The following is a 26,852-nucleotide window of genomic DNA, read 5'->3' as shown; positions in this document are numbered from 1 at the left end:
AATAACCACTAGAGGGCAGCCTCATCTCACCAAACCTCTAGTAATCAGTGTGCTCTACACACTGCTCAGTGTGGACCTGTGGCTTTACACCTTGCTCAAAGTAAACTAGTGTAGCCTGCCATAAATATTTCTAATGTCATAGGTGTTATGTGTCATTCCCATATACTTGGTAATTTATTCCTTATTAATGTCATATTATAGTTAAAGGCTAACTTGTTTAATGCTAGTAGAGGAATGGCAGCATTTGGGGCATGATTTCAAAAGACACTTGCAGTTTGTGAAGCTGTAGAGTGACTTTGAGTAGAGACTTTTATAATGGTCTGGGTCTTTTTTTTTGCTTCTCAGTATTGTGGTTTATAGTAAACAATAGCTTTAATAGTAGAGAGCAAAACAATATAATAATAATTCAATATTCAACAAAGCTTTTATGTACTTAAATAGAACATGCTCTTAGTCATCTTCTCGTGGTCCCATAGCAACACCATCTGCAAATTTCTCCACAGTCACCAGGAAGATGAGATGATATTTGTGCGATACAGTAGCTTTTCTCATCATGAGTGTGTTTGATTATTACAATAAAAACAAATTATATTTATTTTAATGCATTTGATTCACCTGTGTTTCCATCAGTTTATTACATATTTTTATGACTTTTACAACTAGCCCCTCAGTCCTTTTCAGTTAACTGTGCCTATCAGGACTAAAATTCTGGAGGCATATTGTGACTTTTGCACTCACTCTGCTATCACAAGTGGTCATTACTTTTTCCAACCTCAGAAAACGATCTAACAGACGTTCTTTAAGCTATATGAAAGACTCTAAATGATATTCTAAAACCCACCTTGATGTGCGAGGCGTTAATGTAGCCTGTGTTGTTCTCTTTGTTTGGAACCAGCTCCACGCGGTTGTCCTCGTATGGGACCACGTCTCGGAAGCGATTGCGCTCAGAGTTCTCAGGCATCACGGCTGTGCTGAGGGTACACTCTGCTCGTTTTTTCAGAATCTGCTCGTACTCAGTGAAGAGACGCTCTTCCTCCAACCTCAGCTCCAGGTGCTTACACTAAGAGAGAGTGAAAGAGAGAGAGAGAGCTTAATTTTCTTTTAACATGTAAAACCAACAGCACATCAACATGACCCACTCCCTAAAAATCACCCAGTATTCTTGCCCACATGTCTTTTTTTCACTAGCTAACACTCGCTGTGACACCAGCAAAGTTATTTGAAAGTTCAACACGCTTGAAGGAGAACCCTTCCTGCCATTTCTGTGACATCAGCTAACAGACGTCTATCACTGCATTGATTCTATTATGATCCTTTGGATTACCTTGGGATCAAACTCCACCCAATGACCCACGGATAGGGATGACATGGCTAAAGGTAAAGGTGCACGTATTTGTCACTGTACAGCGAAATGTGTCCTCCGCATTTAACCCATCTGTGGTAGTGAACACACACTCACACACACACTAGTGAGCTAGGGGCAGTGAGTACACACACACAGTGAGTGCCCCCAGTGGTGTCTAATGCAGTGTTTCTGTCTCTATACATGTCACTAGATCTTTCCTACACACCATTGTACACTTGCCTCTGAACATAACTTACAGGTCTACTGGACCTGCTTGTACGTTTGCACGTTCAGTGCAAAAACATCTATCTGACCTCTTCTTCCTTTGGATTGACGTCTTTTTTTAGACTTTCAAACAGGAAACTGTTCACATAGAGCACCTTTGAAGAGAGACGGTCTTCTATTCCCCTGCTCGACCCCTTTGTGTGAAGCCCTCACATGCTGTAATGCCCACATAGAGGGTTTTCTGAGGGATTTGAGGCTTTTTCTGGGTGATTTTAGGGTTTTCTAATGGATTAAGGGTTTCCCTGCCAACAGGGGATTTCTCATTTCTCTGCAGAAACATTCCGTACATACCAAACACTCGATGGCCCAGAGACGCAGGCATCCCACATGAACTCAAACACAATCTTGCATGCCCGCTCGCTAACTCACTCCCTCATCAACTTCTTCTCCTGTTCCCTTACTCACTCGCTGAAGTATTTACTGTAAAACTGAATGTGAAAAATACTTTGAAACTAGGCAGAATTACTGCAGTAACGATGAAGGATCCTATAAAAATGGCAGAAAACATACATTTGACTGTCCTTGAGATGGGCCTGACCTAGTTTACCTTAAAAGGACAAAATAACCTCTGATGTTGACACAGTAGTCACTAGCGTGAGATTCCATGGTCTGGCTAGATCCACTTCTGAAAAGGCATGTTGAAGTTGAGACTAAAGTTTAAATACTTTGGGGCAGCTACTTGAGGACAGGCTGTCTGTCTAATTAGATGATGCCACTCGGCAAGCCAAATAACGAACATTAGTTCTAGAAAGCCCAGTATCACATTACAGTCATATGACTTCGCTAACTGTCCTAAAATGATGCAGTGGAAAATAATAACAAGCTAGCAGCTTTCTATCAGGCTAGGCTCTTGTCTCTGGTATCCTTTTTGTGTTGAATAAAGATAAAATAACCATATAAAATAAACAATTCTAGCTGTATCCTAACCACATCATAGTTTAGCCTATTCCCAACTACAAATTGAGGGGTGATTGTATGTCAAATGTGAGACCAACGACTAAAGCTTGGCCAACATTGGGCCATGCAACAAGATCCCAAACACACCAGGAAATTGCAACAGCCCAGTCAAAGTTTAGACCCAACCTAATCCAACCCAACCGCATAAATGAATGCCCACAAACTTCAGTCTTCATTTTGTGAGAGACTGATAAAGTCAGACAAAAAAACGTTTACTTCTAGCTATTGGCGCTGAAGGTGGTTTGACTTGTGGGATGTACTACGTTTTCACACATGGCGTTTCGGTTTTGCCTAGTTTTTGTTAAATACATAATGACACAATGGAATCTGTTGTGTGTTTGTTTTTCACCTAATTTTAACTTGCTAAGGACAGATGCTTTCTATGTCCTGATACGTAATAAAAATAAAATACACAGAATTCACAAACACTATATATATATCTCCTATAGTCTTTATTTATTTATTTACAATGGCTATGCTACCAATCAGGATTTGTTGATAGGGAGAGATTTTTATGGTTATATGACATACTGTACTGTACTGCATACTGTATATTAGAAGAACATTAATGAACATGTACATATAAATCATAATAAAATGTATCTTATTGAAAGCATGAATGAAAGCAACCTGATCTCAGTGGTTTAATGCTAATTGACTCCTGTGCTGTGGACTAATTATCTTAACTCCTAACGATTGGGACCTGTGGCTGTAGGCATTTGTCCTCATTTGTCCTACATTTTAATTTTGTGTGTGTGGTGTCTGTCTTACCCGTTCGTCCGTGATGGCCTTACTGGAGGCGTCTTCGTGAGGGTTTTCCGGTACAGGCATGCGGGCCACGTACAGTCCGTTCAAAGCGGCCATCATCAGAGGCCTCTTCATTGAGTCGGCCGAAAGCTTCTGCCTTTCCAGGGTCTTCATCAAAGAGGAGAAACCAGCTGTCATTATCACACACATCAACAACACATACACACACACTAACAGCTTATTAAACCTTATTAACACTTTCTCTGTTTCTCTTCTCCCTTCACTCTGTCTCTCTTTCTCTCCCATGCAGAGGCTCTCTCTCTGCTTCTCTTTCTCGCTAGATCTCTAAATTTCTCTCTTTCAGTCTCTCTCTCTTGCCCTTTTCTTTGTCTCTCGCTCTCGCTCTCTCAAAGGCATAAGAATAGCAGGTGCTTCAGAGTTTGGCTGCAAAATGAGGTGAGGCACCTTCTGAGCTGATTCTCTCTCTCTCTCTCTCTCTCTCTCTCTCTCTCTCTCTCTCTCTCTCTCTCTTTGCCTCTATCCTTCTTTCTCTCACTATACTCTGACCTCATTTCTGCGAGCCTGTCTGTAGGATTATAGTTCCTAATCTCGGCTAATTTTAAGCTCTTGTCCTTTACTTGCCAAAACAACACCGCTAGGCACTGACCAGCGCATGCACACACACACAAAAACACACAACTGCACACCCCATACACTGTCCTGAATGGTGATGAAGATACCATGCATAGGTGTGGTGTGGACACACAATAAAGTGACAGAAGCTCCAATGATGGGAGCGTCAAAAACACAGACAGGTCTGAACATGAAATACAGTTTCAAAGCAATGTGCAACAATAATAATAGACACACACATACACACGTACACCCTAGTGCTCCAATGCTTAGATTCTTTAGAATTCCTGTTTACAGAAAAAAAAAAAAACCATGGATATGGTTGCAAACAAGATTACATTCTAATACGCTCATGGTGTACAATTAAATGCTTTAAAACATCAGCAAGAAGCATGTAGATTAGTGTCCAGAATGATAAACACTATGGAAGATGATTAACTACGGAGGAATTACTATTGAAATAAGATATTTTACATATTTAAAAAAAATACTGTAATATCTAGAATAAATGTTATAATAAAATGAAAAAACACAACTGGAATAATTCTAACCTTACAGAGCAACAAGGGCTTATAGACACACACACACACACACACACACACTCACACATTAAGCAGATCTGTGTGTTGAATTCAAGCAAAGCAAGGAAAAGACACAGATAATCATTCATTGGTGGAATGTGCTCCATTTGTGGACACCCCCCAAACGTCTTTTGTAACTGAATTTACTCACTGTAACTTTTCAATTAAGTAGGAAATAATGTTAAAAAGTGTGCTAATACTAACAACACATTCAGCACTCAGCTACATGTAATTCAGAATGTCGTCCTTGGTACGAAGAACAGCGATGATTTGACAGATTTGTCAGCTCAAAGATGGTTTAAACATAGATACAATTAAACAAGAGATACAATTGTATTATTCACTATAACCTTTATGTAACCTTAACTGGAAAGGAATATTGTTAATATGCAGTGTTGTTAAAAAAACGAACTAACATCAAGCAGATGTTAGGTGTCATGAAATCTCATCGCTCAAAAAATCTCAATTTCTGAAAACAAGTAAATCTAATCCATAAATGAAGATTTCTACACGGTGGAACCTCTCTCTCTCACACACTGACACACACTGACAAACACTGATAGTCCCCCTCACCCTTTGTCTGATCTCCCTCTCCACGATGCTGTCCTCGATAGAGAACATTTCAGACACTGGCCTTTCCTTCACCGGCTCTTTCCTCACTCTCTCCTTCACACTGGTCAGGTCAGGCTCGGAGATGGAAGGCCCCAGAGTAGCTCCGTTTAGGCCGACCTGGGGGCCGCTGGCTGCGTTCTGCCCAGCTCGGAGCCCTCCTGCTTGTGCTTCAACATAAGCCTGCCCCTGGACTGCTTCTGGAGAATCACGGCTGCGGTCCTGCGTCAACAGAGAACTGTTATTGCAACTGTTACTTGTAATGCATTAAATGAAGTAGCACACAAAAGTAAACAATTAAAAAATTATTTATAAAAGAAATGGTCCTGTATTGAACTATGGACATTTTAAATTATTTAAAATATATCTATATATATTTATATTTATATATAGTATATGCTTTTTCTATTGTTATCATTATAATTCAACCTTTCAAGAATGAGTCAACATTAAAGGCTTAAAGGGTTTGATTTTGACATTGGTAGGGACATAAAAGTGGTCCACAGGGGGCCCTTATGGGAGACCTAGACCTCTAATCACAGCTTCGCAGCATCTAAAGACTTTTTTATAGATATGGCTAATTGCCAAACAGTAGGGTGGCCACCAGTTCTGTAGCTATAACAGCCTACAAAATCATTCCTCATTTAAAAATAAATGCACTGTCCCTTACTGAATCAAGACGAGACACATTCTTATGCCACACAATTGTTGGATGGTGTCTCTCACTCAGCTTACGTGCACATCTAGTTGAAAGAGCTTTTGGCACTTCTTACAACCACAGCCTCTCACACGTTAGCAAGAAACTCCAAAGTCAGTCGTGTTAGCGTTGTGGGTCGGGGAGGCGGGACTCGTGGTAGGGAAAGAGACCTGTTAACCGCAATACACTTACTAGACACTGATGAGCTAGGGACATGGTAGGGACATGTCCCTATTGTCCTTACCCAATTTTACGCCCTTGTTCTAAATAGCACCAAAAAAGGTTCTACTATGACAAAACCATAGTCACAACGCACTGACAGCTATAGCGCAGTTGTTAAACTAGGAATACATCTACACAAGGGTTCTCTATAGCAGTCCTGGAGGACCCCCTGTCCTGCACATTTCAGTGGTTACCCTGCTTTCTACATGCCTTATCATTAACAAGCCCTTTCTGAGATGAAAGTAGTGTGTATTGTATCCTCCAGCACCAGGAATCGGAACCACTGCTATATAGGTCTGAAAAGGTGGATATAACACTTTTCAATATTCAAATGGTTCTCTGAATTACCATGGTTATATATGTGTACTTGGAGGTGAAACCATGATAACCCAAAGATAATATTAATGCTTGAATGGTTATTTGCCTGCTTAAAGGTTTATTTTTTATGAAAATCTCTATGGTCTATGTATATGGTTGGGTTATGGGTGCAAATCCAATGAAAAACATGTATCTCTATTTTTGTCTTGTTTTTAGTTTTCTCTATGGTTTGAAGACTGTAGCTGCTCTGTGCGCTATTGGTCTATTCTGGATGAATATACCAGTAGAAATGACTGTAAATTCTTATTTTACATTTACTTCCATACAATGTTAACAATATTATTGCCTTCTTCTGATATCCCTGTTACAATACCCCTGTGACAATAGACAATACAATAAAAATGAATTACCAGGCAAACTCCAGTAATAACCACTAATAAGGTGTAATGAAGTGGGCACCTGGTTGTGGTGTCTGAGGGCGATGTTGCTGCTGCTAGAGCGAGGGCCAGGGTACTCAGGAGGAGGTTTGCTCGGGATGTTGGCCAGTGCTGCTTGTAGCTGAGCGCTGATGTCCTCGTTTAGCCCGGGAATCTGAACGTCCAGTTCAGGGGCCTCTTCCTCCTCCTCGTCTTCCTCGCTCTCACTGCTGTGGATCAGCATGGTGACATTGGATAATGTTTTCTGGTGCTGGTAAGCCGCTGATTGCGCCTGGTGCTCAGACTTCTGCACAGTCACCTCGGACAGCTGGGGCGGCTGAGGAGGAGGAGGTGGGGCCTGGGACTGTGGGGGCGTGGCTGAAGGTGGGGCTTGCTCTCTAAGCGTGTTTCTGCGAGGCAGAACTACGTTAGCTCCCTTCATGACTAAAGCCTCCATGGCCCGCATGCCTCCCACAACCTCCATGCTGTGGCGCTTGGCCAATGCGGCACGACGCTTGGCTGCGGTCAGCGGCTCGCTGACCTCCTGCAGTGACTGCAGATCCACCACGGCTGAGCTGTCTGGCTGAAAGGTCTTGACGGACAGCTGAACCTTGCGTGTGACAAGTTCTGGGCTGGAGCCCCCCATGCAGCGCTGTCGATGGCTGCTGGCCAGGTCCGGGGTGCTTGTGGCCGGCCTGAAGGAGGCTGGATAAGGGGGCGGTGGTCTGGAAAGGTGGTTTCTCAGCATATGGGCGGCATAAGACTGGTCGTTGGCTCTTCCATTGACCGCCTGCTGCTTGGTGTTGGCAAGCTCAGGTGTGCTAACTGTGTGAGAGATGCCGTTTCCGGCTGTAGCTGGCTGACCCGTGGCAGGCCGGATGACCCCAGGTCCGGGGTGGGAGGGAGAAGGCCCTGAAGGAGGTCCATACCCAGGCTGAGGACCGCCTCCTCCTCCTCCCCCATAAAGCCCAGGGTACACTCCTCGTTCCCTCATTTCTGGCTGGCTGTACACCAGAGCCTCAGGCTGCCGGTACGCATAGGCATTGCTTATGTTGAGGCTGCGCAGTGACTGGCTGTGGCAGTCTGAGGAGGGCGTGGCAGGCAGTAAGCGTCGTTTTTGTCGCATCACAGCATCGTATTCCGGAGTGGGCCGGTAGGACGGGGCAATGATGGCGGAGTGCCGGTGGCTGGGGATGTAGTCAGGACGCATCAGTTCGCTGCCAGGAATGCTTAAGTTGGACGACATAGGGGAAGAGTGGATGAACGTTTGAGAGCGGTTCAGGGAGCTCACGCTCGGACTGCTGCACATACTGCCATTGGGCATCGGACCATTCCGGAAGCCAAACTCCACCAGGCTCGTCTCAGACTTATAGTATGGGTCATCGTGGAAGATGCTATCTGTAGGTGGTGAGAGACAAAGAGAAAAAGACGCTACGTTGTTGCCTGTTCTATATATGGTCATGTTGCATTTTTAAAGATGCCAAATGTCAAACATATACTATTACATTTGTATATGGCCATTTTTCAGCTAAGCTCTGCTCTGATTGTCTGAAAAAACAATCCAGGCTGACACTGCCTACAACTGTAGCGTGAATGGGTGGAGGGTGGAGGTTGACAGAGCTATGAAGAATGGGCTGTTCTTGCAGCTTAGTTTCCATTTATGGGCTGCATGGACTGGGCACGCAATCTAACAACCTGACATGTTTACAAAGCAAGAAAATGTACATTTTCTGTGATATGTGCCCTTTGATAACAGTGCTTGCAAATCATGCACACACACACACACACACACATGCTCACCAAACATGCTCATCAATCTTTAGAGAAGCCAGACATTCTTATTGCATCCTCTTAAACAGATTTGAAACTGATGGCTGAATTACAGTGTAAGTGCAATTGTACATGCATGCAGGGCTAAGAATGAATAAATTAATAAAGCCACACATCAAAAAAAGACAGTATAGTACTGTACAGTAGTGCAAACCACATTATATAAATAAAAGGCTTTGGCACACACACACATTTCCTCAGATCTTGACTTCCAGTCAGCTTCAAACCTCATTCATTTGCCTGTGAAACATTACTTGCCTTGTCATTTTAAATAGCAAGAAGTGTGTGTGCGTGCGCATGTATGTGGGTTAATTGCCTTCAGCAACAGACAGTTCAAAAACAAAATAATTACAGAGCTGACTTCAAGGTGTAAGAAAATTGTGTGTGTGTGTGTGTGTGTGTGTGAGTGTGTGTGTGTTTGGGGGTTATGTAAGGGAACACACTATGTGCAGTAAGTGCAGTAAGAACTGAGAGATGTATCTGACTCAGACTAGTCTCAACCAGCTACGAGAAACACAGCCCTGTGCTGTGAGTCAGTGACCACAGTATGTGTGTATGTAGTCAAGACCTATGAAGGTGACACAGAAATAAAACTGGGACCAAGACCAGGTCAATACTAAGACCAGGGGCAATGGGCAAGACCAAGTGATGCCCAAGACCAGGAACGGGCAAGACCAAGTGGAGCCCAAAACCAGGAACAGGAAAGACCAAGTGAAGCCCAAGACCAGGAATGGGCAAGACCAAGTATAGACTGAGACCAGGAACAGGCAAGACCAAGTATAGACTGAGACCAGGAACGGGCAAGACCAAGTGAAGCCCAAAACCAGGAACAGGAAAGACCAAGTGAAGCCCAAGACCAGGAACGGGCAAGACCAAGTATAGACTGAGACCAGGAACAGGCAAGACCAAGTATAGACTGAGACCAGGAATGGGCAAGACCAAGTGAAGCCCAAGACCAGGAACGGGCAAGACCAAGTATAGACTGAGACCAGGAACGGGCAAGACCAAGTATAGACTGAGACCAGGAACGGGCAAGACCAAGTGAAGCCCAAGACCAGGAATGGGCAAGACCAAGTGAAGCCCAAGACCAGGAACAGGCAAGACCAATTATAGACTGAGACCAGGAACGGGCAAGACCAAGTATAGACTGAGACCAGGAATGGGCAAGACCAAGTGAAGCCCAGGACCAGGAACAGGCAAGACCAAGTATAGACTGAGACCAAGAACGGGTATAACAAAATGAAAACTGATACCATAAACATGCAAGACCAAGTAAAGACTGAGGTCACAAAAAACTGAGACCAGGAATGGGTAAGACCGAGTCAAGACCAAGACCAGGGACAGGAAAGATCAGATCAAGACTAAGACAATGAACCAAGTGAACACTGCGCTGGGACCACAAACACATAAGACGAAGTCAGAACTGAGACCAAGAATGGGCAAGGCCAAGACTAGGAAGAAGCAAGACTAGAGAGCAGAAACAGGCAAGACAAAGTGAAGACTGAGACCAGGAATGGGCAAGACCAAAACAGCTTCCCCTTATAAGTTCTGAAGATGGTATCTGTAAAGTCAACATGAAAACAAGACTCTGACCAGTCTGCCGCTATGCAACCCCTCTATATGCATCAGCACTGTGTTCTGACTCATTCCTCCCGTAACCACCATTAAACATTTGTGTGACTACGACATAATGAACACTATTTGCATCATCTGCAGTGGACATAATGATTTGGCTCATCTGTGGTAAACTGTCCACACATGTCTCAGGACTACAGAATTCACAATCACGTCAAGTGGCAAAATGCCAGCAGGAAGTGGTTTCAGACGTTATGGTGAGTGTGTACCAGTGTACACATGTGGAGACAGCTCCTGTAGCAATGTTTACGAGTATGTATGGGGGTGTGTTATGTTACCTTGTGAACTCTGCGTGTCCTGATAGTGATCGGCGTACTGGGAGTGCAGAATACACGACTGCGGCCTGGGCTGAGGGACGGAGAAGAAATTAGGGAGTGAGGAAAAACAACAGGGGAAAAAGAGAAAGGTTCATTCTACACATATAATTATAATACATATAATTATTTTTATTTTATGTACTGAAATATTTTCATAATTAGTTTAATTTGCTCTGAAAACGTCCTTTGAAAACAGCACCATCCACCCACACTCACATACATACACACACTTAATGTTAAAGCGTCCCCAGTGTATACTGGTGGCCCTAAGGAGGGCCATAACGGCCGTTTGCACTGAGGGCCATTGTGCCTGTTTTAGCTGCATTGTTGGAAGCACAGGGAAGGAAAAAGAGTGTGCTTTATATAGAGCTTTACCAAAGTCCCTCCAGTTCTGACTGCCCAGAGCCACTGATCTCAGGCCTTTTACATTTTCCCTTACACTCCTTACCATTACTGCACTGGTTCCATCCCCAGTATTGATCCTGGGCTGATACCAACAGAAAAAACAAATGCAATTCTGTAACAAATGATCCTATTCATGTTCAAATTAACATGTTTACCTTGTTGTTTATTGTTAAGATTGTGTTTATTTTACACCAATCAGCCATCAAATTAGCACCAACTGCCTGACAAGCAGATCCTTTCAGTCCTATAAGTTGTGAGGGGGGCCTTCATGGATCGCATCAATGAGCCTTAAGTCCCCATGACCCTATTGCCGGTTCACCAGTTGACCTTTCTTGGAGCACTTGTGGTAGGTACTGACCACTGCATACCAGAAAAACCCCACAAGACTTTCCTGCCACACAAACACACACACACACATCACCAACTGACTGTTCACTTGCTGCCTAATATATCCACCAAGGACAGAGGCCACTGTAGATGAAGATGAAGTGACTAATGTTGCGGCTGATTGGTGTACACTGGCAGTTAAAAGAAACTGCCAACCTAACAAGCTAATTAGGGTAACAATGTGCAGAAGCTATTGGTCACCAGTTAGCATGATGTCATTTTCTTAAGGATAATCTGTTGCAGCTAGCAATAGTTAGTGTTTTGTCTGGTCCTTACTACACAACCAACCAAGGTACCTAAAGAAGTGAATGAATAAAAAAGAACTGGGATTTCAACACGGCCCTCAGACCGGTCTACCATTAAGCAGGATGTCCATAATGCATATCTGCAGACGTTTGCCTTTATTCATTGTAAGCAATGTTAGCACCAAATTGGTCCTTCAGCTAACTAACTAACTAACTAAAGTAAATGAATAAATAAAACTGGTGTTTAGGCACAGGCTTCAGATAAGTCTTAAAAGTCTAACCAAGTGCCAAGAGTGGGGTGGACATGGAAATTCCAAAGGGCCACTCAATAATGCTAGGCTTTGAATGGCCAGCGGCTAAAAATGACCATGAAGAGAAATGCATATTGTGTGCTGTTCTCAAAGCTTGAACAATGGTGTGCTTGGAAGCTGAATGTTTAACTATGGCACAAATCTAAGGCTGCTTTTCAAGTTGAAGGTTGAGAGACTTATGGAACATCATTTCTGTAAAGCCTAAAACAGTAATATGAAGCAAATCAAGTGATTAAAGTCAACGCCCCATGTTTGCTTATTTTGCTAGTTTAGCTAGATTAGCAGCTAAGCTGCATAATTTGCACAGTAGGTTAACATTACATGGTCTGCTAGCTAGCACACTAGATAGCTGGTACCTGGCTACCAGCAAATGAAACAATGCATTATTGTTTTGATTGAAATTATATAAAACAGATGGTGAGAGGGTGCTCTCAGTGTATCACTGATTTACATGAAAAATGTCCTAAAAATGTGATTTCTCAGTTAGCCAGATAACTTGGGCCCTAAGCTCAGGACTGTCCAACATGAATGCTCCTCAGCTATTCTACTGGACATGTCTAATTGTGGGCTTAAGTTTAAAAAGTATCACCTGAGAGTTCTTGATGCTGAGTAACATACACTGAGTTTATCACTTAACGTAACTAAGTAATGAAAGTGAATTATGCTACATGAAACATGCTGCTATTTGTGAAGTGTTGCAACTGATTCTGTCTCTGTCAAAAACACAGGACTGATCTGAGGTAAGGGCGCATACCAGCCTGTTCCAGGTAGGTCTTCTTCTTATGGTGACTGGAGATTGGTTCGGCCTGCAGGAAACAAGAACAGAACACAAGGCCATCATTCTAAGCAGATCCACTATGCAGACTCTGGAGACAACAGTGTTTACAGAGTTTGAGCGAGGGAGAGGTGGGCAGGAGAGTGTAGGGTTTGAAGTGGACTCACTCTGAGCAGATTTTGTTTTGCTTGTAGAACTTGTGTCTGGCAGTGAAAAGGCGGGCGATGTATTTGGCCATCTCCATGTCCTCCTGATGACAAAAAGAGAAACGACAACAGCTTTGAAATTTAAGCCTCCACTCAGGAACCCGAGACTGTGTAGCTCGCTGATGTCTATTCTCAACAAATCCAACTTCAATCAAGAACATAGTTAAAACAGAGAGCTTTATGACCCTTCCTCTAAGGTTTAATTAGCATATGAACTGAGGTGTGGCAGACATATGGCAGTACTGGAATATTTTACACATGCACTGTTATCTGGTATTGTGTACCTAAAACATGCTAATTTGTAAATATTTTTAAAAAATTGTTTGTAGTTGACATCCATAGCTGACAGCCAATAAGTCTGCAGTTTTCTATTTTTTAAACTGAGGTGTGGGCTTGATCTCTCCAATGGGGACAGCCGGAGAACTTGGTGATGGGATCCAACACTACAGTCCAACACAGTGGACAAGATGGACAGGTGTTAGCTAATTATTTTAACCTTTGAATAGAATGAAAACTCTTTCCAAAACCTTCAATGTTGCATATGAACATGCCTAGGCAAAGCTTGAAACTGATCCCATGTAACATTCCATGAATGTAACAATTCTAAATATATACCCAACTATGAATGTGAAAATAATGAGAAATTACAAGCATATTAAAAGTAGGTTGGTCATTAGTGCTTTGGTCCCTTTTCTAAGTTGTAATCCATTCTTCCGCACAGAAAGAATGCAGCTAGCAGTCCCCCCTGGGCTTGTTTTTCAGATCAGAGGCTTCTGAAGCCCGACGCTTCCCGTGGGACGACCTTGGCGAGCATGCAGTCTAAACACTCACCGTGTGGAACATGATGGTGTCGTCTTTGCTGGTTATCTCCACAGTGATGGCCGACTTGTTGTGCCCGATGGTGCCGATGTCCTTCCATCTGCAACAGAGGAAGTGAGACGTGTTGGTCGGCATGACCTTCCAAATCTGAGATTGGATGCACAGCCTTGAGCGTGCTACTGACGATTAGGACTGGGACCGTTATCTACAACGATGGGCAAAAGTACATCACAAAGCTGAAACCAGCAGCAGCAGCCATCAAGAGGCTTGAATGTTATCTGTACTTTTGTCCATGTTTGTAGATACCTGTACACCATAGAGTGTCAGCAACCACATAAGCAAGTCCATTGGACTTTACTGAACATGTCCACATGGTTGTGATTGTGTTAATTGGTGGGGTGTGAGCTTCCATGGCTACATTAGAATTACAGCAAAACTAAAGGAGCAGCTGATATACTACTTTATGCCCTAAAATGTCAAACTGTATTTATATTGGTTGAATAATGTTGAATAATGAGAGTTTGGTACATAAAAGTGGAAAACCGTGAACCTCAAATGCTTTTTCACTGCAGCAGAACCAAAACAGAGGTGTAACATGGGCCAATTACAGTGTTTTAGCTCATTTTATTTTGGCCCCAGACTTTAACCTAAATACAGCCCACTAGTGAAATCAGGCTAATGAAGGCTAAAAGCATGACTGCTTCATGAGGCTAAGACCAGCTGGAGCCAACATCACTGCAGGTCTCCATGCATGGAAGATGAGGGATCATGTCTTGTGGCTAAAAGACTAAAAGCTAATGCAAGGTCAACCAGAGATGGGGGAACAACCGACCAGGCTCACTACACCAAGTGAACCTAGAGAGGACAGCGAAGCAATCTGGTAAGACTCAGGAATAATTACAAAAAATTATTTGTTTTTCTTACAGTGTTAAAAGCTATGCTTTGCTAAGCTAGGTGGCCGTTGATGGTGGCGTCTCGGTGATGTAAACCAGTCAGTACAAGCAGAGCTTCTCTTTTTTTTCAAGAGCCCTTCACAGTTAAAATTATTCAGCTTGAGTGAAGCAGGATATTCAATTGTTACTTCTCAAGAACCAAACAACACATATTGAAGTCAAGAGGTGAAGACCCCCCTGTAGAAGTCAAAGGTCAGAAATCTTGGCCACATGGAGCTTGTGAAGCAAACTGAGTCCATATGGCTGCTGGTTTGAATCCCAGTTCCAAAGCTCACACAAGAAGCCTACAGGTGTCCTTGAGCCAACCGTTTCATCTAGTACAGCTGTAGCACACTTTAACCTTTGACTACAGCTATTACCAGCTATAACGGAAACAGGCTTCAGTAATTAGCTTTTCTCGCCAGTGTTATTAGCATTACCCGACAATACGTTACACTAAAGTATTGGGACGCCTGCTCATTCATTGTTTCTTTCAGAATCAAGGGTATTAAAATGTTTATCCTGTTTTTGTTGGAGTAACTGTCTCTATTGTCCAGGGAAGACGTCCTACTAGATTTTCCTGTGAGTGTTTGATGGCATTCAGCAACAAGCTCACCTTATCCCCAACTCCCCAACTCATTCCAAAAGTATTGCATGGAGCACCAACCATCATTGCAGTGAAAACAGTTCCACTGCTCCACAGCCCAACGCTGGGGGCTTTAGACCGCTCTATTGCCTGGTATTAGGCATGATGGCAATAGATTTATGTTTATCTGATCCAGAGACTACTATTTTATTGGCAGTACACAGACATGCTGTGTGTGTGCATTTGTACATCTGTGTCAGCAATGGGAGCAACTGAAAGTAGCGGAATGCATGCAATAGGAGGGGTTCACAATATAGTGTATAAGGAGTTGTTTTTGGAGTGAAGGTACTGATTTTTATAGGGTTTCTTTTCTCTTAATCAGCAAATTTATGATATAAATTCTATCATAATATCATATAAATTATATAATTATTAATGATATATAAATTATACTATAATTGTTTTGTGTGATTTTTGCTGTTACTTTCATTAATAATGATGTAAGTAACATTCATAAAAATGTAAGTACATACAATTAATTAAAACTAGCACAATACTTGAATTATTCTTAAAACTCTATAATAAAGAATATAAGTTGAATGTAAATGTAATTAATTGTATAAATAATAATTATGAGCTTGCATCTAAATAGCCGACATGTTATATTAATGTAAAATAATAATAATAATAATAATAATACAATAACAATAACATAATTCTAATTATAATTATAATACACTTTAAGAAAGTTGAGATAAGTGGTCATGTCAGTCTCACCGGTGCAGCATGATGGACCTCCCATTCCTGTGCTTGACGAAGACTCCGATGAAGGACACACCGATGAAGATGTCATTAGTGTAGTTGTCCTGGAGTTAAAACATCAATAGGATGTTTATTAATGACACACTCACACAAACACAAACGTGTAGATAAATCTATACTGGAAACAGAATGCAGTTTTAATACAAAGCTAAAAGATTTACTCAACTCAAAAGCTAATTTAGATGTTTTAGCACATATTATAATCAGTTTCTTTTATATGCCTTAAAACTCTGAATCCAAATGTCTGAATGCTAGTCTGTGTGTTTGTGTATGTATGTGTGTATCTTCATGGATGTACTTACTTTAGCTGCAAAGCTCTCTTGCCCAAACCCGTCCAGTTTCTCCGCCTCTTTGATGTAGAGCAGCTCCGCTTCTGCTGGCTGCATCCGACTGGAACACACACAGCAGGACGGTTTAGCTCACAGAGACGCTAAAGACATATTAGATTTCTGTGGTTTCATGGACTGAAAATACTCCTAATTCATTTTCTAACCTCTCTTTAACTCTCAGAATGAAACAGGCTGGTTTTGTGACTGTGCCTGTAAATCAGCTGTTTCTAAAAATATATGCTGTTCCAAAATATATGAAACAAATTGTTCAGATTAAAATCATACAGAAATCTGATTCAAATCACATTCATGGTTGCGACATCACAAATGCTGGTTGTATGTAAATGTGTTCATGGTCATTATGTTCACCATGAAAGCAAAACAAGCTGCTGTTGTTGTATGCAGGTTGTCCGGAAAATTGAGTTTCCATGATGTGAATCTTTTAAAAAAGAGAGTGATCTGAAATTTTTTATTCCATAGTAAACAACTGCCTACTAGTGACTTTTGTGTTCTTCGGCCACTTTCTGAGTCCAGTCCTCCAGCACCTCGTCCACATGAGGCCAGTTCTACAGAAGAGACAGTGTGAAAATGCGTTAAACATGTCAAGACTGAACACAAACAACATCTACAATGCCTAAACAATAGACTGTGAGGCAGCCAGTCAGATTAACCCTACAGAGAAACACCCCTGACAGGTCAAATGCTCTGCATAATTAAATGGTTGCAAACAAAGTTATTCAGAGTGAGTTTGGGGTGGGAGGCTTCGTTCTAGATGATGAGAGCTGTGGCAGCAAGGTACATTTATAGATATCACACTATTTCAACCACTTTGAAGGCTCTGTGACTCTGTCTGGTGGGTTGGGATAGTACATAAAATGGCTAGATTTGTGTTGTATTCATGGTGACCCCTAGCTCCTAGCATCCACCACTGTAAAGAAACCTGTAAAGAACCATTTCACACCAAACCTGCTCTGAATAACTGATTTAGAATTCTGAAAATACTGTGGTATTGCCCTTAAAACAGAATTGGGCAGGAGGGTGGGGTGTTGAATCCAGTTCAAGATTTTTGAAAGTTAGATTTTTTTTAAGGCTTTTTTTGTTATCCAAAATACCAAAAGTGCTCAATCATACATACACCCAAGCAGAGGAGCAGTTCCAAGAGAGAAGATCCAAGCACAACTAAGTCCTGTTAGTAATGGCCAGGAAATTTACCCCCCTCAACAATTCACATGGATCCAACCCGAAACAACCAAGGTGAGCAACTAAGCAGGTTATCAGGCAGACTACACAACTAACACAATCTAGCTAAAATGACAACATTCCAAAAGCCTTTCTTAAAGAAAATCCAAACACAACAATTTTGCCTTTACCTTAAATGTAGTCCTTTAGACATGCTTCCTTCTTTAGTGTTTCACTGGAATTACGAGGCTAACAAGTAACAGACGTTTATGCCCTACCAGTAAGCATGGTGCTACCTGCATGCCTAAATCCCTCCACACTCACCTCAAACCCAACTGTTCAGTAATCTCTATGGCTATGTTCAGACATACAGCCCAAATCTGATCTAGATTGTATCCAGATAAATTTTTGATAGTCTGTACAGCCAAAAAACACATGAAATCCATTTTTTGCAAATCGAACCCAAGCCACATTTGGAGGTGGTTTGAAATGTCTGGACACTTTGGACACTACGCAAATCGGATTTCAAAGTGTCTTGTGCATCCAAATCCAGAGTGACCCCCATCTCTCCTACTTCTGAGTATGACAGAAGCTTGTTAGGGCCTGCAATGTCCGGACGCGTAAATCCGATCACTTGCAAATAAAGTGCAGTCAGTCATCTTACCAGATCTGATTTGAGAAACACAGGCTAAAAGACTTGCTGATGGGGTTTCTGACACTGTATGACATTAAAGCGTTATGTAGAAACACGGACTACAGTGTGTAGCTAGGTAAAACAGCAGCAGCAGCCACACTGAAGTCTGGATTTGGGCTGTACTGGTGTCTAAAACTAAAAAAGTAAACTTTAGGTACCAAATATGTCTTAGCTGATCGATTACATCTTGGGGAAAGAGGGAATAAATGATGGATTACTGAGCCCAGATGCAGTCGATTAGCCAAGACGCATTTGGTATCTGATATGTGCTCCTTTAGTTTAGAACCAGAGATGCTAGGCTAACAAGCTAACATACTCTGGACTGTCACACGGTATGACTTGTCCAAATGTTTGTGGACACCCCTTCTAATGAATGCATTCAGCTACCTTAAGCCGCACACATTGCTGACACAGATTTGTAATAGGACTCTGTGGAGCAGATAAACGTAAACCCAGCATTGAGACAACGCTGTTGTCATTCAATGCAATCAAATTCTCACAGCAATGCTCCAGAATCTAGTAGAAGGCCTTCCCTGGACAGTAGAGACAGCTACTCCAACAAAAGCAGCAGAAACAATGGATGAGCAGGTGTCCCCTGTGTTCATATGGTCTATAAACACATAAGTGACCCAGCATGAAAGCGGAAGATGAGATTGGTGACACTCTCAGTCCAGCGTTTTTTAGCAACGTTAGCCTAGCATCTCCTGTTAAAAACTAGGGAAGCAAACTTCAGATATCGGACATGTCTTGGCTGCTCGACTGCGTCTGGGGGTCAGTGATAAATCATGCCTATGCTTTTTTTGTGTCAGACTATATTTAAAGAGACCTGCTTTCTCTCTTTCTCTTTGTCCACATCTGTCTCGCCCTTGCTTGCTCTCTCCTTCTGTGGAATGAACCCCTCTTTTCTAAAAGTGTTTACCTGACACACAGGTATGTTGAAATAACAGAGCAAAAGGAATGCGGACCCTGAGGCTGCTTCTTCACACATACACACACACAAACACACTCACTCCCTCACACAAACATGAGACTTACCACGGGGAACAGCACATATTCCCTGAGGAAGTCCTGAGACAGATACTGAGTGAAATCTCCAAAGTCCGCTGGAGAGAGACAGGAGAGAGCGGCATGTAAACAAACACAATTACAACGTATTTACTCTGCTCAGCCAACTGTGGCCTATTTTACTCTGTGCATATCCAGAACAGCGTCACTGCTTGCCTTGTAGTGCTGTTAAGGATATAGGAAACACACTCACACACACACACACGTACTTACACATACTTACACATGAGAAAACAGATAAGACTGAAATCTGTTTAACTGCTCATATTTTGTCTCTCTCTTTATGTCACTGTCCTTCTTTATGTCTTTCTCTCTCATGTCTCTGTCGTTGTCTCTTTCTTTATGTCTCTGTCTTTCTTTGTCTCTCACGTTAATTTCATTCTTTCTCTTTTTTTGTCTTTCCCACGTATCTGTTCTCTTAATGTCTCGCTGCCTTTTCTTTGTCTCTTTCATGTTTATTTCTCTTTGTCTCTTACTTTGTCTCTCTCATGTCTATGTCCTCCTTAATGTCTCTCTCTCTGTGTATCTTTCTTTGTTTCTCTCTCGTCTTTCTCAAAATTCTTTTTCTCTATGACTCTTTTTGTCTCTTAGTCTTTCTCTCTAATGTCTCTGTCTTTATGTCTCTTGCTTTTTTGTCTTGTTTTCTATGTCTCTCTCTCCCCTTGACTTTGTCTGTTTCTCTGTCTTTGTCTCTCTTTCTGTCATCCTCTCTTTGTCTTTCTCAAGATTCTCTCTTTTTGTCTCTGCCTTTCTCTCCTTACCTCTCTCCTTGTCTCTGTCCACTTCACTCTCTTTGTCTGTCCTTATTTCTCTCTTTGTGTTTTTTTGTCTCTCATGTAGTTTTCTGATCTGAAAAATGATCTGATCCATGATTTAAAACCTGTGATCTGATCCGAATCTTCAGAGAAACTCTCTTTCATTACATCTGTCTTCCTTGTATCTTTCTCTTTATATTGCTCTCATAGTTTCTTTATTGTTGTCTTTTACGTTAGGTCTCTGTCTTCTATCTTTACGGTTTTCTTTGTGACTCCCTCACACCTCACTGTGAACAGATGAACTCAGATTTGGTCCCATGAGGTGTGTGAGGGTGATTCCCTGAGTGCATGTCTTACAAAGAGAGCAACAAGATAAGATAAGCACTGTCCAGCAGGACACACTGACCGCTGACCATAAGCAACATATTTGGGCTCTCTCTCTCTCTCTCTCTCTCTCTCTCTCTCTCTCTTCCTCTCTCTCTCTCTCTCTCTCTCTCTTTTTACATTGTTTACATTCCCCTGAGTTGCTGGCCCAAGCCAAATGTGGCGGAGATATATATGTGTGTGTGTGTGTGTGTAAGGACCCTGATAGTGGTTGAAGTGGATAACTGCTCTGCTCTGTCTCCTCCAAATACACTGCCATATTAGGCAGGACTACCGGCACACAGCAAGAACACACACATGCACAGATACAGGAGCATGCACACACACACACACACACACACACGTGTGCATATAGGGGTTTAAAAATGTGTCATGTGCTGATTTGTTTTGATCAGGCAAATTCAACTGTATTGATTTTGGGATGTTAAAAGTGATACACCTAATTATTATTATTATTATTAGATTATTGGAAATCTGGCAGTCTTACAGTACAGCACAGCAACTACTCGGAGGTCATTACCCAAATATGTATCAGACTCCTTCTTGTAACTTAAGAGGATCAGAACTAATGGTCCCACTTTATATGAAGTGTCTGTAATAACTGTGTAGTTACATATTATCAGTGCATGTAAAGTGCTGGAACTACTGGTGATGTATTCACTGTTACAGGTGCATCGCAGTAGTACAGGTTGTGTAATTACACATATGCATCAAACTTTAGTTTTGACTCTTGGAATTACAGTGTGCCAATCTCAATAGCTGTTACAGGAACATCATGCATTCATACATGAATACAATTACCCTCATCTTATTACACATGTATAACCACATAAACGAGAATACACTGTTCCAGATACTCAAATACAGTTGTGTGATACCAAGAGTCAAACACAATCGTTACTACTGTCCATATGTAACAGTGAATACCAGTCATTACACTGTTATTACATGTATTGCTGCGGTGACACTTAATTTAAAGTGGGCCCCAACTAACAGGGGTACAAAAGCAAAAATTCTCAGGCAAATATAAAAAAAAATTAACTGTGAAATCTGAGGAATCCCCATGCACTGAATCGGTTCCTAAATTGAATCTTTGTGCATTGAAAAATTCACACGCATAAATACTCACCCTGCACAGCAAGGCCGGCAAGCCTAATGCCCTGCTCCATGCTGCAGTGAAGACGGCCATCAAGGACCTCCTTCTTTACCTGCAGGTAGTACTGATACCTAAAACATACACACACACACAGAGGCAGGAACATGTTTAAACCTCAGAAGTCACAGTTTTCACCAGTGCTTACAATTTTATGTGTTATTACATGGACCCCTAACACTAGGGGGGGTGATCATCCGACATCCTGACCTCATTAACACCCCTGTTGCTGAATGCAATCAAATCCTCAAAGCAATGCTCCAAAATCTAGTAGAGACAGCTAGACAGCAGGATGAGCACTTTTTTAATAGCCTTGATTTGAGAATACACAGTGTCCCAATATTTTAGTCCATATAGTGTATCTGTGAGCATGACTTTTCCATGAACACTCCAGTGACACACCAGTAATATCACCTTGTAATTGGTAGCTGGGAGCAAAAGATCTAAGTTGAAAAGCTTGCATATGGCGATGTCAGTCTGTCAGAATGTCTGTCGGTGTACAAGAACAGTTCAGCTTCTCAGAAGAACTGTTGTCACAGTAAGTGATATGGGCAGGCGTAAGGATCTGGGCATCTTTGACAAGGGGCAAATTGGGGCAAATTGTGATGATCAGGCAGGTTTCCTAGTTTGCTGTGGTCAGTACCTATCAGAAGTGCTCAGAGGAAGAAGAACCAGTGACAGGGTCATGGGCAACCAAGGCTCACTGATACTATTCACAACTTCAATAATTAGCTGTAATGTCTTGGTGCCAGCTACCATAGGACACCTTCAGACAGGACCCCCCTCCCCTGTCCCCCCAACCACTAGAAACAAGGGCACATACACCACAATGCTGCAAGCACATTGTGTCTGTCCTACTGAAAACAACTGAAATAGGCCGTGTGGTGGTCCATACACTGTGTGAACCCCCACCCCTACCTAACCCACCTCTAATGAACATGGAACATGGACTATATGACTATAAACATCACACACAGTTAAAAGGTTTGTGGAAAGGTTACCCCAGCACGCTCAGACCTAGGAGAGGAGGTAAAAGAGTTCTGTCTTCCCAGAACGCGTTCCAGTATTCCAGCTGACTGCTTTCAGCTGCTGGATTTTCCACTTTGTTGCTATGGTTACCATGTGATTGTTTCCAGCTCTTACAACTAAACACAAGTTCCTTTTCCAAACACACACGTGCACACTGTCTTCACACAGCTAAACAATATAAGTCACTTTCTGACACCCGCACACACACACACACGCATTCAAGTTCTATTACTATACGTCCAAAAGTTTCCAGACACCCTAGGCTGCTTTTAGGTGCACCCATTGCTGGAGCAGGTACGCATGTGTCCAACCGTGCTAAGCATCAGCTAGAGGGGTATAAAGCTCCCCATCTTTGGGGTGTGGAACAGTGGAACTGGGTTCTCTGGAGTGATGGAGCGCTTACTAATACATTGGGATGAGTTGGAGTGACAGAACTGATCATCGTGGCTGAATGCAATCAAATCTACCTCAAAGCAATGTTCCGGCATCTTGAGTAACACCAAAACGCGCAAAGGTACACATATTACACAAGATACACTAACCCCCACAATTAGTGCTTTTACTTATGTACAAACTTGTACACACACACTCTCTCTCTTTCTCTATAACACATACACACACACACACACACATTCTCACACAAATTTGGCAGCGATTATTCCAGACCACAACATAAATACAGTCTGGAAAGCACCTCTCTTTCCACACGTTCACTCTGTCACTCTCTCTCTCCTTCTCTCACACACCCTCTCCCTGTCTCTCATCACCCCCCCCCCCCTCCCCACCAGTGTTGTTGTGTGTGGTCAGCTGAGGTCAGCAGACAGTGCTGAGGTGTCCTGTTTGTTTGGTAGTGTTAGGTGGTCGGCGCGTGCCGTAAACATTTTCTCAACGTTTCTGTAAGTCTTCTGAAACAAACCCACTCCATTGCTGCCCGGATGCCCCGCCCCATCTGGACCGCAGACCCCGCCTCCAGCAGAGGGGCGGCGGCCCAGGCTCGCTAATTAAAGGGTTGCCGTGGCGATGGAATGGCCTTCTCACCGTGTAATGACAGGTTAGCGATGCAGTGCAGAGATAGATTACAACCTCCAACTAAACAACAGCTCAAAAAAGAATGAGAGAGAGAGAGAGAGAGAGAGAGAGAGAGAGAGAGAGAGAGATACCAAAGGGAGTTTACTTTCCAAAACAGAACAAAGAAAGAATCTAGAAAAAAGAGAGTGTGAGAAAGAGAGAAAGAGAGGAAAGGAAGAGAGAGAGGGAAGAGGAAGAGAGGTCAGGGAAATAGAAATAAAAGAGGCTGAGAGGGAGAGAGCGAGCGAGAGAGCGAGAGAGAGAGAGAGAGAGAGAGAGGGCAAAGAAAGCAAGAGGAAAGACTGCAAGAGAGCGTAAAGAATAAAAAAGCTAGAGAAGATAGAGAAAAAAGAAAGCAAGAGGAAATGTGTGTGTGTGTGTGTATGTGTGTGTGTGTGAGAGAGAGAGAGAGAGAGAGAGAGAGAGAGAGAGAGAGAGAGAGATACCAAAGGGAGTTTACTTTCCAAAACAGAACAAAGAAAGAATCTAGAAAAAAGAGAGTGTGAGAAAGAGAGAAAGAGAGGAAAGGAAGAGAGAGAGGGAAGAGGAAGAGAGGTCAGGGAAATAGAAATAAAAGAGGCTGAGAGGGAGAGAGCGAGCGAGAGAGCGAGAGAGAGAGAGAGAGAGGGCAAAGAAAGCAAGAGGAAAGACTGCAAGAGAGCGTAAAGAATAAAAAAGCTAGAGAAGATAGAGAAAAAAGAAAGCAAGAGGAAATGTGTGTGTGTGTGTGTATGTGTGTGTGTGTGTGAGAGAGAGAGAGAGAGAGAGAGAGAGAGAGAGAGAGAGAGAGAGAGAGAGTAAAGGGAAGAAAGCGATAGAAGAAAAAATGCAGGCGAGAGAGAGATGAAACAGTTGAGAGAGAGAGATGAAACAACTGAGAGAGAGAGAGACAGGGGAAAGAGAGAAAAAGAGAGAAAAGAAAAGATGAAAGGGAGAGAGAGGAAATGGCACAGGAAAGGATAGAGAAAGAAAGAGCGAGAGAGAGAGAGAGACAGAAAGTCAGATAAACGCATGAGAGAGAGAGAGAGTAAGGAAAGTGAGACAGCATAAAGAGCGAGAGGAGATAGACTAGATAGGAATAAGAGAGAGAGGGAAGGAGTGCAAGAGGAAAGGGAAAGAGAGAGAAGAGAGAGATTCTGTCCATATTCAAGCTATGAACAGAAAGCTGACAGTAATCCCTGCTGAGTTGTTAGTGTTGAGGTCAGTGACGGTGCAGGCAGCTCTGACCCCTCTCTTATTAAACAGCTCCTACATGTTTAATAATCATCCAGTGTATGAACTGTAGCATTTCTCATTGAACCCATCCACATGAGAATTGACTTACCAGACCTGGCTTAATGAATGAGTCAGTCACTGTTATTGCAGTACCACACACACACACACACAGACACACAGACACACACAGCCTGAGGAGATTTTCACAGCTGCAGTAATAGCCCTGGCCACGGATTGTATTTCACATTAATCAGATACACTCACTGCCTCACTTCAAACACCCATTACTTTCCTACACATTAACCACACACACACACACACACACACACACACATACACAGCGGCAGGGCAGTAACTATATACATACTAGGGACGTCTCAATCAGGTTATTTTGCCCCCGATCCGAGTCTCTTAATGCTGAGTATCAGCTGATATCGATCCGAACTGTTTCATCATGTGTGTAATATCTTATAATCCAGGCTGACTCTCCTCCCTGACCAATCAGCTCCCAGCTCTTTTACACACACTGCGGTCGAATCAGTTTCTGTTTAGTGTGTATGTGTGTGTGTGTGGGAGAAAGGCGAGTGGTTCTCCGGTTCTCCCGCTGGTAAAACAGAGCATTTCAGTGAGTTTTATAAAGGGTCAGATATTATCGTCTGTTTTCATGTTCCACTGTAAAATAACTCCACACAGCAGACTATCAACCCTCTGAGAACGTCTGTACTGCTGCCGGCTGGGCAATAATGTCCATTAGTGGCACCTTGAAGTAATCACTGGATCAGATGGTGCTCTGAACACCATGGTTAAAACAAATACTCAGAACTGGATTGGGATTTGTACAGCTGATACCTGACCCATTCAAATATACCTGGATTGGCCCAGATCCCGACCCACTGGTTTTTAGATCGTCACTGTCACGTAAAAACCTTGTATGTACATTTGTGCTGTTTTCTACTCTTTTGACGTAGTGTGAACATTTGATGATGAATGGATCAATAGAATTTGTTTTTATTTCCAAGACTTCCAATGAAAGTCTTTAACTTCTGTAACATCTGTAAAGATACAAGGTTTTATCATGACAGCGACAGGATGTTTTTCTGGCTGTGTGTCTACAGTTCTGTGCTGAAGACCATGTTGAATTGTTTAAAAGTATTTGTCCACCTTTACCTTTAGTACAGCTCCCATTCTGCATGAGAATGCAGTGTTTGCCCAATGACTCCTACTGGTATAGAGTAGTGTGCTTGCGCACATACCCACAGGTGTGTGTGTGTGTGTGTATGTGTGTGTGTTTGTGTGTGAAACATTGACCTTTTGTGCTGTGAGGGCTAACTACCACTCTGACACGGGTGACTGCTTAAACACTACGGCTAAAGCAGCACCTCCAGACTGACTCCCATGGGAACCAATAGAAAGAGTGTGTATGTGTGTGTGTGTGTGTGTGCAGGGGTGTGAGAAAGAAGTCTACTAAACCTTTATGGAAACATCTTACAACATATATTAGATGCTCCTATTTTAAACACACCCATGTAAACACACACATATGTTTGTTTTCAAGTGAATACATACTATATGGACAAAAGTATACATAACATACTATATGGACAAAAGTATTGGGACACCTGCTCATGCAGTATTTTCTGTAATCAAGGGGAATAAAAAAGGAGTTTATCCTGCTTTTGTTGGAACTGTCTCTACTGTACTCTACAGGATGTTGATCACCACCCCCACCTCATCCCATACTCCCCAACTCATCCCAAAAGGACTGGATGGAGAAAACACAGTTCCACTGCTCCACAGCTCAATGTAGGATGTGTTACTGGATATGCAGTACTAATATGCCCCACCTGAAAGACTAACTTTCCATGTAAAGCACTTTACAAAGTTAGGAGCATTCTGTTGAT

At 42.5% G+C, this 26,852-nt stretch overlaps 1 protein-coding gene across 1 annotated transcript in view; it reads right to left on the bottom strand.

The window, feature by feature from the left end:
• The window catches only part of LOC140554718 (tyrosine-protein phosphatase non-receptor type 14-like), a 65,883-nt gene that overhangs the window by 7,304 nt on the left and 31,727 nt on the right, over nucleotides 1-26,852 (bottom strand). Inside the window, exons 4-16 of the mRNA XM_072678015.1 lie at nucleotides 21,616-21,713; nucleotides 19,318-19,385; nucleotides 16,905-16,975; nucleotides 16,383-16,470; nucleotides 16,036-16,124; nucleotides 13,753-13,840; nucleotides 12,883-12,965; nucleotides 12,695-12,746; nucleotides 10,554-10,623; nucleotides 6,854-8,208; nucleotides 5,122-5,379; nucleotides 3,359-3,502; nucleotides 842-1,060 (exon numbers count right to left, since the gene is read on the bottom strand). Of these exons, the coding sequence (XP_072534116.1) occupies nucleotides 842-1,060; nucleotides 3,359-3,502; nucleotides 5,122-5,379; nucleotides 6,854-8,208; nucleotides 10,554-10,623; nucleotides 12,695-12,746; nucleotides 12,883-12,965; nucleotides 13,753-13,840; nucleotides 16,036-16,124; nucleotides 16,383-16,470; nucleotides 16,905-16,975; nucleotides 19,318-19,385; nucleotides 21,616-21,713 (2,683 nt within the window). The remainder of the gene's footprint in view (nucleotides 1-841; nucleotides 1,061-3,358; nucleotides 3,503-5,121; nucleotides 5,380-6,853; nucleotides 8,209-10,553; nucleotides 10,624-12,694; nucleotides 12,747-12,882; nucleotides 12,966-13,752; nucleotides 13,841-16,035; nucleotides 16,125-16,382; nucleotides 16,471-16,904; nucleotides 16,976-19,317; nucleotides 19,386-21,615; nucleotides 21,714-26,852) is intronic.

Source organism: Salminus brasiliensis, chromosome 1 (genome assembly GCF_030463535.1).
Source record: "Salminus brasiliensis chromosome 1, fSalBra1.hap2, whole genome shotgun sequence".
NCBI lineage: Eukaryota > Metazoa > Chordata > Actinopteri > Characiformes > Bryconidae > Salminus > Salminus brasiliensis.
This window is presented reverse-complemented; position numbering and strand designations above follow the sequence as displayed.